The sequence below is a fragment of the Oreochromis niloticus genome, linkage group LG3 (assembly GCF_001858045.2).
Source record: "Oreochromis niloticus isolate F11D_XX linkage group LG3, O_niloticus_UMD_NMBU, whole genome shotgun sequence".
Lineage (NCBI taxonomy): Eukaryota > Metazoa > Chordata > Actinopteri > Cichliformes > Cichlidae > Oreochromis > Oreochromis niloticus.
Genome location: NC_031967.2, coordinates 30487150 through 30503464, shown reverse-complemented (window position 1 = coordinate 30503464; position 16315 = coordinate 30487150). Strand labels below are relative to the sequence as shown.

General features: G+C 40.3%; 1 protein-coding gene across 6 annotated transcripts in view; it reads right to left on the bottom strand.

The window, feature by feature from the left end:
- si:ch211-200p22.4 (phosphatidylinositol-binding clathrin assembly protein) overlaps positions 1-16315 on the bottom strand; it is a 107717-nt gene that overhangs the window by 41358 nt on the left and 50044 nt on the right. For 4 of the 6 annotated variants that reach the window (XM_025905617.1, XM_025905620.1, XM_025905616.1 and 1 more), the window contains 6 exons: positions 9575-9650; positions 9247-9349; positions 7955-8048; positions 7307-7418; positions 5485-5591; positions 2241-2282 (listed from right to left, as the gene is read on the bottom strand). In XM_025905617.1, the coding sequence (XP_025761402.1) occupies positions 2241-2282; positions 5485-5591; positions 7307-7418; positions 7955-8048; positions 9247-9349; positions 9575-9650 (534 nt within the window). The remainder of the gene's footprint in view (positions 1-2240; positions 2283-5484; positions 5592-7306; positions 7419-7954; positions 8049-9246; positions 9350-9574; positions 9651-16315) is intronic. The other 2 variants (XM_025905618.1, XM_025905619.1) reach the window with 1 other exon arrangement.

Genomic DNA, 16315 nt, shown 5'->3' with positions numbered 1-16315 from the left:
TCATTGTTATATAAAATACCAAAAAAAAAAAATCCCCAAAACCCAAGACTAAGACAGTGTCTGATTACATGCATCCATACTTAGCCTACACTTGCTACTTTAAAGATGCATTCAGCAGAAAAGATGACACTGTACTCATAAATATGCATAGAACAGGATGTAATTACTTATTGTAATTTTCCAGCAAACTGATGCCTTCTCATAAACGTATAATTCATCTATTAAAAGGCTGGTTTGCAGAAGCCAGCTTGTTCACCAACCATATTTGAATAGAGTGGCCGGGAAGGACAAGTCATTGCAGACTATTGGCGTTTTACGTAAGCAGCTTGAGATCAGCCATGGGACCCTCCTGTCCCCGCTGACAAGTTGGCTAAAAAACAACAACAGTTGGTTATAAAGTAACTTTATGCCAGCTAATGTTAGGGTCAAGTGTTAAAAACACAAACAAGTTTGCTTTGATAAACAGTTTCATTTGATGTGAGAATGTAATCAGAGTTCAGTAAGTGTCTGAGTTCAACAATGTTACATCCACTTCAAAAAAAACCTTCACTAACCCTGGCTAACAGCAGCTAACAAACACCAAGAGCAGCTAACAGCAGCTAACATTTGTGGCGTTTTCAAACTAAATATCATGAAACAGCGCTGAGTGTAACCTAAAATGAGTGCCTGAGCCCAGAAAGTCATCAGGAAAATTATTACAGATGACAAGTCAGAAAGCTGTTTTCCCACAGACTTCTATATGACCGGAAGTAGCTTTTGCAATCACACCTATCACCCCCTGGTGGACATTAAAAACAATGCCAGATTAAGGCACTTCATTTTTCAGACCCTGAAGCTACATCCGTCATTTATATTCTCCACAGTTGCAACAGATGGCTGCACCTGCTGGAGGTGTCTTCCTGTTCAAAGTACAAGTTCTTCCTCGCCACTGTTGCCAACAGAGAAATGTCTGATTGTTGGGGTTTTACCCCTTTACAGCAGATCTCAGTCAACTAGCAACTAAAATTAATTGACTGACAGACCAACTGTACAGCAGGACTGTTAATTCTGCTGCAAATGCCTTTTGTAGAAAAAATATATACTTTAATAATGCTCTATCACACAGACCAGCAGCAAATCATCACCATTTAGAATCTGAAACAAGCAGATAATCGTACTTTGCTATCATTTTGAAAAACAATTAATAGCTTCATTATTTCTCAAAAACAATGTTCTATAGTACACAGCCTAACAGTTTCCGCTTCTCTAATGTGGGGATTTGTGCCTTTTTCCTGTTAAATATTATTGCAAGAAACCCAATATTCTCCATTTTTTCGTTTAGTTTTTGCTGTTTGACCAACTAAATGAAGCAATTAACGATGCCACTTACTGCAGTATTTTACACAGATTAATTAAGACAACCAACAGATGGATTGGTAAAGCAATCATTAGCTGCAGCCCTCTTGGTGATCAATTTCACTCCACTGAATCCAAGGACGGGCTTTCTATTTTTAACACATTTATAACTACAAAGAAGGCAAACAGACACACAAACAAACAGAAACAGGTCATTAACGGCATTGAAGTGAATTATAATGTGTGTTTATGGGTGGCAGTCTAACAAAGAAAACAATGTCCTTGATGTTCGACCATAAACCACGGGGAGGATAAAAACGACGCTTCAAGCGATTCCACTGAACTCACAAACAAAAAGGAAAATTTATTCTTGACAATTAGAAAGTGCTGTTGCTGTCCTGTTTTTTTAAGCCCTTCATTTTTGCAATTAACTTTAATTTTATTGATTCAAGGTCTAAAGCTCATTGTTCGGGGTTTTTAAATCGGCGTCAGGCATGCCGATGGCGCGGAGCGCTTAAGCAGGCCAACTTTAACACAGCTCAGCCTGTTTTTTTTTGGACCTGTAACGAGCATTTTGAAGTGAAAGGGAAAGCAGGAAAGCAAAATCAATTATACCAGAAGGGAGTTGCCTGGATTCGAACAGTAAATTCAGGTTAGAAGTTTGGTTTTTTTTAACTTTCTTTTAAAGAAACAAAAAAGGAGTAGGGTGGAGAGTGAAAAGGAAGTAAACAACTGGTCAGGAGGGAGAAACAGGCATAGGCAGGGGTGAAATAAAGTGTGAGTCAGTGGATGAAAGCACAGAGAGAGCAGTGAGATAACAAGTAGTGCTGCAGGAGAGACTCTGTGGAAGGAAAAAAGGTGAGAAGGTTGGAATTAGAGAGGTGGACGGTGAGATGTACACTGACCTGTGAGAGATCTGGGATGTCACCCTGATCTATTCCAACTTGCTGTCGTCAAAAACAAAATATTAAAAAAAAAAGAAAAGGAAAAAAAGGAGGGGGTCGGGGGGGTGGGATAAAATGGAGAAGGAAGCATAAAGAGGAGGGTGGGGTCCATTTGGTGAAAATAAATAAAAGGATGAGAAAAGAAAAACAAAACAAAACAGGGGAATCATTACTTCATGCAGCGGCAGTGTCAACAAAAACAGAAATAAACATGAAAAAGTTTGACATCTCAACAGTGAATGACAACAATGACTGCACAGTGATAAACATGTCTGACCGATGAGGGAGAGCAGGCATGAAGGATGGCGTGATAACTCTGAAAACACTCATAAAGGACGCCATAACCTGCACCAAAACCATCTCAAAAACACTAGGACACGACATAAACAAGCTTATTTTCCCCCTCTCTTTCAAACCTGCTGTCAAACTCACCTTCAGGCGTTACCAGCAGGAAATATGAGTAACGTTTAATCCTGTTACTTGAAGATACTTTTATACAGTGAAGAAAAATGTACAGCCTCTTTCAATTATTAGACCAGGATAGCATTTAAATAAATAAATGATCTGGTCTGAAGCAGGGTTTAAAAGATTAAAATACACCCTCAGATGAACAGCAACAATATTGTGTAGTTAATTAAAAAAAACCTACTTACAGTGCACAAGCTGTGTATGTAAGAGCACTGAGGACAAAAGACATCAGGAATGATCTTAGAGAAACAACTGCTGACAAAGTCCATCATTCTACACTGAGAAAGATGATTAACAACTTTCCCAGCAAACTCACCCCTAGGTCAAAGAAAGTGCAAAAAACCCAAGAGTTACATCTCAGACTCTACAGGCCTCAGTTAGCATGTTAAATGTTAAAGTTAATGACAGCACAGTTAGAAAAAGACTGAATAAGTAAGGCTTGTTTGGCTGGACTCTCAGGAGAACATGTCTTCCTTCTAAAGAGAAGACGGCAGCATGATTTAGGTTTCCATAACTGCATCTAAACAGACCACAAGATCTGTTGAACAATGTCCTTTAGACAGACGAGATAAAAGTTCAGATGTGTGGTTGTAATTCACAGCTCTACATTTGGAGACAGCCAAACTCGGCATATCAGCACAAACACCTCACACCAACTGTCAGGCACAGCGGAGGAGGGGTGATGAATCTGGGCTTGTTTTGCAGCCACAGGATCTGGACACGTTGTCATTGGGCTGAACATGAATTCCTCTGAATACCAAAGTATTCTAGAGACAAACATCTGTCTGACAGATAAGGACAAGGAGTTTGATTCCTTTTCAGCCATTCTGTTTTAGATGCGCTCCTGTGTTTGGGGTCCTGAATGAAATGCTGTGGTGGTACCTTAAGCAAACTGTGCATGAATAAATACCCACAAGTCTCAATGAACTGACTACACATGGTAAAGAAGAGTGGGCCAAAATTTCACCAAGATGATGTGAAAAACTCATGAAGTCACACAGAAAACAGTTCCTTCAAGGTGGTTCTACAAGCTGCTCAATCACGGGGTGCATTAATTTTCTATAAACCGTTTGTGTGCTTTAGCTTCATTTTCTTAATTAAATAAGGACATCGTGCAATTTGTCATATGTTGCTGTTCATCTGAGGTTGTTTTTACCTGCTGAGGACTGGATTATTTTTAAAATTATGTCCTGATACGTAAAACATTAGAACTGAAAGACGGCATATTTTCTCCCCCCCCCTTTTTTTTTTTACTTCAACCAGTGGGCTTGAATGAGAGAACACAAATATCCTAAAGTAAAATTTAAAAAAAAAGAGTCAGATTGGATGTTAAACAGTCTTTACCCTGCTAGCTCCCAGTCTAAAGTCAATATAATGTCTGATTCAGGCACTGTAAGAATTAAACATGTGCCTTCCAAAGACGGTATTTTAATTAGTCCGAACACAACTGTGGCCTCCTACTTTTGATTATTTATCCTGTTGTCATTTATCCCAAAACAACCAAACATAAATATCAAGGGCAGATTTCAAGTCAATCCAGGTGCTTTCAGTTAAACTCCAGCTTAAGAGTTTAGAAAAATGGGACAGTCCCATTTTAACAGGAGGCCTTTTACACTGCAGACATTTTTCACTAAATCACACAACAACAGGGGTAAATCTCAGATTTAATGAAGACTAATGTCCAGTCACCCGAGTCTTCTCACTGTTCATGTTGCTCCCTTTGATTAGATCTGAGCCACTGGTAATGTTTCTAACAGCAGGGCCTGAGCAAAAATGTCTGCTGTAGAAAAGCTGCTTTCTTAAAATGATATTCAACCCTCATGTGCAAATCTGCTTCAACAATCCGTTGAATTAAAAAGGTAACGCCTCAAGATCTCAGTTGTTTTTAGTACACTTACTACACTGATTACTCATCGTTTAGATGTAGAGTTAATGGTTAATGGCCACATGGCGCAGACTCATCTGCACCAGCTCGCTACTGAGAAACATGTCATTTAATTTATGGATATGTCATAAACTATACAGATGGCTTATGTGCGAGCTTTTAGTTGATTTTGGAGCCTTGCCCAGGAAATCACTGAAATCTACATGTTTGAATCATGTCATGTAAAACATGGAAGCGAAAAAAATATACGAATAGCTCAGAGCGCTACTCAAAAGCCAATTATAAAAGACAAAAGGAAAGCGACTGGGAACATTTATTTTTTTATGTACATTAATGGAGAGAACATAAAACCCACTAATGTGGAAGTTACAGCAGCTGATCTCACTGTTTCAAGTCTGCTGAAACACCGGGAGGGATGGAAGAGAGAGGGCACCAGAGGGAAGACAGAAAGAGGGATGATCTGTGGGCGCTGGGCGAAGGAGAGCCACACGAGTATCCATCTCTGTCAGGGGCGGAGGGAAGAGCGAGGGAGGAGAAAGGATGAGATGGAGGAGTGTGGGGAGCAGAGGGAGAGCGAGCTAACGGAGCGCCTAACCACATGCTCCATCTTCGGGGTTATTTTGGGTGCATATATATGTAAGTGTGTGCAGCAAATGTGGGGCTGGGAGGGCAAGTTAGGAATTCTGGTTTGAAGAGCGTACAGTAGCTGTGTGAGCAAAAATGTGGCCCTCTTTATATGCAGTTCTGTTTCACCATATGTGTAGGTTTTATGCATATTTAAACTTGAAAAAACCTTTAAGGAAAATGGTCAAAACTGCCTTCAAAATAAGGTGTCTGCGTGGAAAAATATACCTCTGCCACTTTGAGGAACTCTGACAGCTTCGTCATCCTGTAAAGAAACTTCTTGTAGATGTCCAGGGCATCTTTACACTGGTTCTTCTTCATGTCAAAGTATTTCTCTACAGAGAGGGAGAGACATATAAATTTAAAAGGAAAAAGGAAGACAGAAGTGTGAAGTACAGTACAAAAGTCTTGAGCCACCCCTCATTTCTACCCATTTGTCTTCCAAGCAGCCAGACTTTGGAAAGTTTTCTTGAGTAATTGTTCTCCAGGTTTTCTACAAGTCTTTCACAGTTCTTTCTTTGGACATTGGCTGCTTTTTCACTCACTTCCAGTGCAGTCCTTATACCCGACCATTATCAGAGTCATTCTGTTTTCTTGTTTAAGCCACTTAACAAATGCACCTAACTCAAGGGATGGGCTAGTTTTGTGTCTTTACAAAAGAGACCGCTTAGAGAGAACCAATTTTAAATTGTATCTTTAGGCACTTTATTACTTGCCTGTCACCAAAACACATCATTTGTTTGCCTTTGTTTAGTTGAATCTATGAAAAAAGGCCAGTGATAACACAGTTTGACAGGCATGAAATAACATTTTTGCACCAACGAGGTGAAGAGCTGTTAGCCGACAACTTGTCATATGCCAGCAAATCTGAGAAAACTGGACGAATGAAGGACAAAAGAAGAAGTGACAGGCCTGAAAAACTATTTGCAGCAGTTGAACAGCATCTGAAAGTCACGTCCTTAAGAAAAAAAAAAATCCAGCAAAGACCTGACATAGTTCTACTAGAGACCTGCTGTTCACTGAAGCCTCGTCAGGAATGGTCTCAGTGGAAGGGTGGCTGTCAAGAAGTCATTCTTAAGGAAGGGAAACAGGGAGGAAAGGCTGAGGTATGTCAGATTACAAGACTGGCCTAGACTGAAAATCAGTGACAACAGATGTGATCGGGCAATAAATCTGGATTTGACATTTTTGGTTCAAATCGGTATATAAGGAGCAGGTCAGGAGAGAGGTGGAGGCTCTGTCATGGTTCGAAGATGCATTTTACCCAGTGGTGTTGGGACTGAGAACGGAACAAGGCAGAAACGTCCAAAGAAGAGCTTTGAATGTCCTTTAAAAGCCTGGAAATATTCCTGAAGACTACTTAAAGAAATTACAAGAACCCTTGCCCAAAGCCCCTTTTCCATTAGTACCTGTTCGGATCGATTCAGCACAGTTTCACCACGGTTTGCAGTGTTTTCCATGAGGTTATAGTACCTGGTATCAGGTACCTGCTTGGCCGGTGTTCCAAACGATCCAAGCAGGTACTAAAATGTAATGTCGTCACAATGCATGCCACCGATTAGCTGGTCAGTATTGTCACTCGAGAAGTCATGAGAGCGTCTCGTTCACGAATATCAAAACCGACAAATTTGAAACTCGGCAACGAGGGAAATGGCTACAAAAAACTATGTGGTGATAACCCCCCTACATGCATGTTTCAAGAAATCAATTATTGAAACATTTTTTTCCCAACGAAATATAGAAAATGACGGTTAGCTCAAGACTTTTACACAGTACTGTAAGGAAAGGAGGGAGTAAAGAAGACAGGAACATTCATCGGCTGTACAAAAAGAAGCGTTTGGCAGCTACAAGACAGCTTGTCAAAACCTACTGTGCGCACACGTGTGTGTATGTGCTGGCGAGAGGGTTTTTATACATCTGCTTGACAAGAGCGTGAGTGTGAGGACACACACACAAAAACAAACTGCAGATATACCTCATCATTCCTGACACATGTAGAAGAGAAAGCTTGCTGTTTATCCTGCGTGTTCATGTATATGTGTGTGTGTACCCAATAGGTTGATGACCCCTTCATTGTAAGCAGCAAACAGCCTTATGGAGTCCTTGAAGAGCAGCATGAAGGCTGAGTTGATCACACCGTTGGTCAGCTCATTAGGGTTGGCCTACAGAGAAGAGAGATAGAGAGTGAGAGGGTAAAGGAGGCATCGCTCTCACATCTTTCCAAAGCTTTTCATAAAAATAAAGCATCTCTTTCAAATACCGACACCTCTCCCCCTTCGGCGTGAAGCGAACACATCACCACACACCGAGCAAATGTCAATTTAGTTTAGGTGGAGGGGATAAAAATAAAAAAACCCCATCACATCCATACACACACTCACACTCCCTCGGTTCACATTCAGTATGCATTTCAATGAGAAACCATCCATTTTTATGACTCTTTGAAGCTCGCTGGCACAAACCACAGCACCCTCACCAATGCACCGAGTCCCCACCCAGTCCTCCTGCGCCCTTCCTACAGGCTCGCACTTAGATGTGCAATCTGTCCCCATAGTGTGATTTTTTTTCTTTAATACTCCCATCAATGCATTTCAAAACTTTACAAACTGTTGTTTCAATTTACATTTTGATGAGAAAGTGAACGAAGCATGGCTGACACAGGACGCGCACGTATGTAGCACACAAAGACACTCAGTACCTGGAAATCCAGCAGAGCGTCCAGCTGGTTCTGGATGATGGGCAGCGTCTTGATCAGCTTCTCTGTGTTCATGGTGCGCATCACGCCGTCAATACTGACAAAACAGGAAACAAAAACGCACACAAGCACACAATTACAGCGGGCACCTTGTGGACAAAATTTAAATTCTGATGCAAATTAAGAGGATTCAAAAAAACAGGAATGAAGTGATGATGCAAAACTATGTGAAGCATGTACTAAGTGAACCGATATTTTGCATACTGAAGCATCCTCAGTAGTGCTTTTTTGAGGTGCAACAAATGGGAGACTGAAAACACTCTCTGATAAATAATGAGACTCTGCTCAGCAGGATCAGCGTGACACAGATTCAGTGTCATTCTACCGCGGCTGGACTTTCTGAAATTGAAATGATTGTGTACACACACAAAACCTTCAGAAAGGATGCACCCACTTTCACTTGAAAACACAGGGCTCCAGGGAGGCTGTAAAGCTTTAGCTGAGGGATTAAAATACCACAAATGAAGTGTCATAATCTGCATACGACGGCTGCAATTAAAGGTTTAGTTGAGAGAGAGGAAAAAAGAACAAAAAAAACCGAATACCCCAGAAATCTACTTCCTCTAATGGCTGTTCGAGTGGGCCCAAAAGTGAGACTCTCACGTTAAAATATTCAACTTTAAAGCAGACACAAACATGTTTACAGCCAGATACAAAAACATTTTTGGGCCCATTGTTATTCTCCATTCACATGCTTCCTACATAATTTCATTCTCTTGGTAAAGTATTGCGATTCCAATTCATTCAGTATTTTTCAAGAATTTATTATCATCAATCACTCAGCTCCAGGTTTCCGGAGCGGAAGTCCTTTTTTTTAATGTGCAGTCTATGGAAACAACAAATGTATTCAAGCTGACTGAAAACTATCTGCAACTTGTGTTTCATCTGCTTGTTTTTTTCCCCGTCCTAATTCTAATTGCTTATTTCTTTATTTCAGCAAGCTGGATGCAACATTTTTGCTTTTCCCTTTCTGCAATATTTCACATGCACACAACAGAAAAATGTTCAGTTTTGTCTGAAATGTCTCGCGGGATAAACTGTAAAGAAAACAAAAAAAACCCCAAAAACTTTGTTTGCTGTCCAAGTTTGAGGTTTTGCAGAGAAACTGCTAGTTCTGTCTTTGTCTACTGCCTTTCTCTAAGTGCATTGCCAAAAGATAAACACCGTCTCCGGCTGTGTGACAAGATAAGTGTGAAATGAAGAGTAAAGATGACAGTGTGTGTGTGCGTGTTTACCCTCTCTTCATCTTGGTGAAATCCACAGCCACCAGTCTGTAGGACATGGCCTTCTCATTCAGGTAGCGACTGTATCGCCTGATGAAGGTTGACATGTCATAACCTGGTGGAGCAAAAAAAACAAACTGTCAGAGGGAAAGAAATATACTCAGTGTGAGTAATAAATAATATTTTGAGACTACTTTTGACTTTTAAGTACTTTCTTTTTAATTATCAGAAACATTATGGCGTTCAGAGTGATGTACCTCGAGGCAAATCAACCCCATCTGCTTCTCTGAAAGGAAATTGTGCTGTGAATGATCTTCACAGGGGTTTGTGTGTGCTTTACCTTGCAGAGCTCCCTTATCCAGGAAGTTGTTCAGGTTAAACAGAGTGTTTCTGGAGGCCAGGTACTGGATGAAACGCTGCAATAAGAAATATAACAAAAGTTAACATTTGATTGATTTAAGGCAAAGTGCATACTTAAAAATAAAACAAATGAACCCAGACAAAAGGGCTGGATTTACTGGAGTTTTGACAGATAATTTCCCACTGCTTAATCCTCCGATGGATGTGTTTTTCTTGGGAATCATCTTGGAATTATTTCAGTTACACCGCATTTGTTAATGTGGTTGCTTGTATGAATCCCAGATGGTTGAAAGGATGTGTGCAAATGAACCAAAACACTCACAGTAAGGGTCTGGAAATGCCTGGACAGTGACATAAGTTTGGTTCTGTAAAATAGATTTGAACTGAAACAATCCAACATAACCAAAGTGTTGATTCTCCGCATCAGGTTTAAGTGGCGGAATAAAAATACAGCTTCAACCATTTAGGGATTCCAGCCTGTCTTTTATACACAGTCCCCACTATTTCCAGAGACTGAAATCTAATTGGACAAATGAATAATTTCCCACCACCAGTTAATGCAATATTGAAGCTTAGTCCCTTGAATCAAAGCTGAAAGTCAGGACTTTAATTGCATCTTCATTGTTTCTTTACAAATCAAACGTGCTGGCATACAAAGCCAGAATTATGAAAAACAAACAGACCAAAGTCTTTACCTCAAATCTCTACAAAATAAACACTGAGTATATGTACAGCTGGATTGCACTGCATATCAGTAAAGCATAATGCTGATGCAAGATCTGTGAGGCTATAGTTGGACAAAGCGGAGCATGGTGACATGCTCAGAGTGTCATCTATGCTAAAAAAGCACCCATACAGCTACAGGCTGATGGGGATGTCACAGTATTTAAAGACAGTTGGTCCTAAACCAAGTCAACAAATTGAAATTATGACCTTGTCAAACTGTAAGGGGGAGCCCTCTGTCAGAACAGAGAGCCGAATAAGAAAGATGGGGGAAAGCCCACAGACGACACAAAAGACGCACAGAGCTACTGAAGTCCTGTTTTAAAACCCCAAGATGAGTTTCTGTCATCGCGATCTTGGTCACGAAAAACAGATGTGACGAGGAGGGACGGGTCTGACCGTGAAACCACTTGAGAAAAATAAAACTACCGCAAATAATCGATTAATCATGGCATGAGCAAGATTTACAAAATAGATTTCAGTAGGTCCTAAAATTAACGATCCCATAAATTCAGCAGCTGAGTGTTTACAAAGGTCAGGTCAATAAAACATTTTCTCACAGATTTCTATAGGACCAGAAGTCTCTTTCCAACCCCAGCTATCACCACCTGGTGACCTCCACAGGGCACTTGTGCATTGGCTTCATTTTGACACCTCAGTTTGAAAAGCTTGGGGTGTTGTTGTCACCCTGCTGGGCAAGGGGGCAGGCAGGCAACTTTGGGAACATAACTGGAGAACTAGCTGACATAGGATTTGGTAGCAGGAACTGACACCATAGATGTACCTACTAAAAATCTGTGACTTAAAGGTCAAAATCAGAGGTCATGTTTACTGAAAACCTTGTGAATGCATTAGCTTGAAAAGCAGGCTAAACAGGATTTTTTCAAACCGTGCCACAGATGCATTTACTCAGGAATAATAGTACGAAGTCCTTTAATGGAGCTTACCTTTATCTACTGACAATTTCAAATTTGGCACCACTGATGGAATTCATATAATATATGAGGCACCTAGAGGAGACTGTTGCTTTGATTTGGCGATCTATAAATAAAATATATTACATGAAGCTATACAAAAGCTACTATTTCAGTATTTTTATAACACTTTTTCCCCAATTTCCATTTGATGTATTTTTATAATGATAGAAACACTTCTGCTGCCCAACTATTGTAGCTGTATGGATTTGCAGGCCAGGCTTATAGTTTCAATATTAAACAGTAAGGGTGGAACATGCTATAACCTGGTATAAGATGACATGGTAACTATGTGTTCTATAACATGTGCCTCCAGGGGTTTTTGTGTCACCTAAACATTCTACCGCCAGAAGCTGAGGAAGCTACTTGCATGTTTTATTGCCTATGGGTAAAACTAAGTTAAATTAATATGCTTACAAAAATCCGTAGAAAAGGTTTATTGTTCACGTGTGGTGTATGAACCTTTTACAGGTTCTGAAGCAAGCGCAGCAGGAGATGTCCCCAAAGTCTCAAGGACTCATCCTCTCAGTGTCATAAATGTGGAATCTGACCACCAAATCAACCAACTACACAGTCCCCAAGTTGAGATTTTTATCTGGATATAAAGTATTACTGGAGTCATTAGGCTTCCTCCTCTGGGAACTTGAATATCTGCACATAATCTCTTCAAAAACGGGACAGAAAAACACTTAGCGCCATATTTGCAGCATGAATTCTCCTATTATAAAGGTCTATTTAAATAACTGGAGACATAAAACAGTATCTACCTAAACACACACACTAACTTCAGACAGATAACAGTTTAAACCCACTAAAAAAGGCTTATATGGAAGTCTCCTTTAATATCAAGTACACAGTGGTATCTGCTTTGACTCAAACACTTCACTGCGATGACCAAATACTCGTGTTTTATTTGCCTCCAGCGCATGCATTACCTCAGACTGTGTAGTCTGTGTCTAAAAATTAACTTCTCTATTCTCGTTTCTTAGGATTCCTTTAGAGTAGCTCACACAGAACTGGCAAGAGGAAGCAAATCATTAACCTTTGGGAAGCAGGAGAGGATTGGCAGCACAATATAATAAACGATTATGCAAACAGCCCTTTGCAAATGAGATCAAATCTTGAGCTAAAAGTCCTGTCATGACAGTGACAAATCATGTCACCGCTGTCATTTAGACTTTCTCGACAGCCTTGTTTATATTTGAACCTTTTTCCACTGCAGCGTGACGTAAAGAAACCTGATCCTGCCAACTCTTAAATACTAGTCGCTTGTTCTTTTTGACAAATTTGATGTCACCAAGCAGGTGTGGGAAGCCTTGTGCTTTCCATTTTCCAGAAAGAGGTTTTTGCACAGCATGACTGCTTTTTCTCTCACACCTGGGAGCTGCTACTGTTATTAGCTGACCAGCAGCGGACATTTCTTTTGTTTGTTTTTTTGCTTTTTCCCTCTCCCTATGTGAGAGTTTCTGAATGTTGAAATATTAATAATGTGGAGAACTTTATTTATTCACTTTCTGAATCTCTGATTTTTCTGGCTAGAGCTGGATGAGCCAGACTTTTGGGAGGACCACAGTCTCCGAGTAGGTCCTGGCAGCTCATGCATATTTACTTTAGGAAAAAAAAATCGTCTCAATCAAGCTGGCAGAGAGCAACAAACCAGTGTTACTGACTTCCATTGCAAACAATCCCACTTTAACCATTATGTACAAACTGTCCTCGACTTCAGACTTGACTTAAGAATTAGTAAGGTGCTGTCCAGCTAAGCCCTGTGCAGCTGTAAACCACAGGTATTTGCATTCAAACCAAGGTGTGGTAGTTTCTGCACTATTTACCCGAACACTGCGTTATATGTTGTACCCATTAAATTTGAAGGACTTTCAAGGCCCTGGGCCATGTAGAAGAACTATTATGTACAGAAACAGACCATTTGCTTGGGCATGCACTTAAAAACCACACAGTGTGAAGCAGTGCTAATGCTGCATAACATTTGAAGTCAGACACTGGAAATCCAGAGTTTTGAGTCGTAATTTTCAACTGAAAGACCCCACAGTTGTCACATTTCCCAATCAGAAAGTCGGCAAAGCCCCACCAACCCTCCGACTGCATGTAACATGTAGTAACACTGAAGCTTTTACACTGCACCACCACATTTGTGACACTAAATCAGCTGCACATAAAACACTAACCAGGCTCCATCTGTGAAGTTGCTGCAGATATCATTTTAAGGGGCGAAAAACAGGCATTGTATTGCATTCCTAATTGTGAATGAATGGCTTTACCTTGCTAAGGAGAAAAACAACCATAGCCACATTCTAACATGTTGTTAGCATAAAATTACTTTAAAGTGAAGACAAAGTTCCAAGATGTGCGGAGGAAATGTTCATGACAACAGATTAAATAAGATGCTGAAATCACCCTCGCCCAGCTGAACATGGCCATTTTAAAGAAGCTAACAAAGTTGGTAAAGCTAAAGCTATTTGGATGTTATAGCCAGCGACAAGCCAGCAGCCTCGGTATGAGCAAAGGATCAAAGCAGTTAGAAGGTGAATTATGGAAGAAAGTAAAAAAAAAAAGTACAGGTGCACCTTATTTTGCACGGTTAGGTACATTAATAGTTAATAATTGTTTTAATGAGAGAAGATCCTGTAACTTTCTGAGGTTTGGGGTAAATTCTAAAGTTTAATAAGTTGTTTTGCTATCAAAATAGTGTTTTGCGTTGGAGAAAGTCTATTTTTTTGTGTAAGCTGTCAAAAATCTGTATTGGCAAGTCATACTTGGAGAAAAATCGGAATCAGCTGAGACAACTGCAACGTTTTTCCTCCTCCAATTACTACTACAGACCTCAGCCAGTGACATCAGACACATCTGGTTTGTTTCTTAGCCTTATGTAAAGCATGCTTTGCTTTATTATTCCAAGCATCTTAATTGCATAAGTTCTGAAATGCCATTTTCAAAGATGTGAGAAAGGTTATAAAACATGAGCTCCCATCATTAGTCAAGGATCCTACTGATGTTCAGTTCACATGAGAACAAATCAGTTCTTCAATTGGAACCAATTACTTTCATAAACTGCAGGTAATATTTTTAGTATCCTCTGCATGTGTGGCTCCTGACCCTCATTTTAGAGAGAAAGAGTTGAAATTAAATACATCTGTGGCTCCTTTATCCCAAAAATTCTATTCTGTTCATCTTGACGTAGTGTTTTCAGTGGGAGAAACGTTTCGTTACTCATCCAAGTGACTTCTTCATCTGTGGCTACTTCATGTTTTTGGCGAGTTTTGAGAACACTATAGACCAGCAGGGAGACCTGAATCCAATTTTTGACTGGAAAAACTTGAGCGCTAACCTGGCCTCCGTCTTTACATTTGAGACATAAACTTACATTTTGTCTCTCATGAACAGTTCTGCTACCTCGTCTTCCTCACTTCGTTGTAGTGGAAGAAGTCTTGGCTATTATCCACAGTTCTGGGAACTCGGGCCTCGGGCTTCCTGAAAGCATCTTAACGTTTAAGGCCGTCTCTGTCCAACTGACTTAAAATGATCTGAGATTTGCCAGTTTGCCAATTCCTTATCTGGCAAATAACCAGCCCTGACTTGCTGGTCGGAGGATCTAAGAGAGGGTGTGTGTGCATGTGCGGTTGTGAGCACAAACACGCTCGCGGGCATGTGTTGGATTCAGCTGCACGGACGTTTCCAAGGCCTCTGGGACTGTTTAAAAAGGCATAAAGAATGTGATTTGGTTCTTGTCCTTTTTTTTGCCTGTGTGCACACACAAACCCCTATTCACGCTGTAGGGATTCAACTTCCATAAAGAAGGACAGAAATTCAGTCCCCAACAACTTAACCATTGATTTGGAGATTTTCAGTCTGGTATTGGAGGGATGTTAGGGTCACAATTAAAGTTTAAGTTGAGGTCAAGGCCAGGAAGCTGCAGGGTAGTTAATGTAAGAACAGCTTAGACTAGCATCAAAATAAGTCTGAGAACATTATTGGGTTATTCCTGACAAAGTCTGACATGTTTAATTAAAAAATTAATTAACTAAGAAAAACTTTAATTAATCTGCCAGCTATTGTTTCAACCAGTTAAGACTTTGCCTATAAAAATCTAGGTAAAAACTAAAACTATGCTGATAAAATTTTGGCCCTTTGTGGACTTCACTACATCCAAACATGGCTGCTGCTCGATTGCTTCCGGGAAGTGCTATGACACTGCCATCCACTACTGAAAATAGACTGTGAGCGACGCAGAGACCAATTTTCAGAGATTTATTTCTTTCAAATAGATCTTGTTAACCAAAGTCTTTCTCTCGAACTCAGTTACATGGACCTAGAGACTGGTCTGCAACCATCTGGAAACCTCTCGAAGGAAGTGAAAAATGTGAACTTCCCAACCAGCTGGCAAGAGGCTGCTGTAAAATTAGCTGGAAGTCAAAATTGCAACGGATTAAAATCTAAATAGCCGCCCTACAACAATGCAACTTCAAGGACAGAACAGCAACCCTCTGTAACGTTTAATGGAGAGCAGATTTCTGTTGCATAGTGAGTCGTTTTCGACAGCTATGAGGTCTACTATCAACATTCATGTTGCTCACATGATGAATTTCTTTGTGGCGCCGCTATCAGACCATAATTTGTCTTTTTCAGTAGCAGGCTGAATGGCTGCAATGTCATTTCACTTCCCATGAGCATCTCTGGCACATGCCAAGCATTATACCTGCTTAAATTCAGGATGCTGCCATGGTGATATTACCACTTGGCTCAAAGCACAGCTGTGCTTAAATAGAGTCTCACAGAACCACTTGCATGACTGCAGACTCGCTCTTGCTGCTTGCTGAATGGCTTTCAAATTGTTGTTTTCTTGTTTTTGTTTTTCCTGGTGATCCACAAACAGATTGAGCCTTTCAGCTGAATGCGTGTCCCTACATTGTCCACGAAAGTACTCAGAAAATAACAGAAAGGACAGGATACCGTCCTTGGCTTTGTTTGTGTGACGGCGTTTAGTATTCTGGTCGAGTTGCAACGAA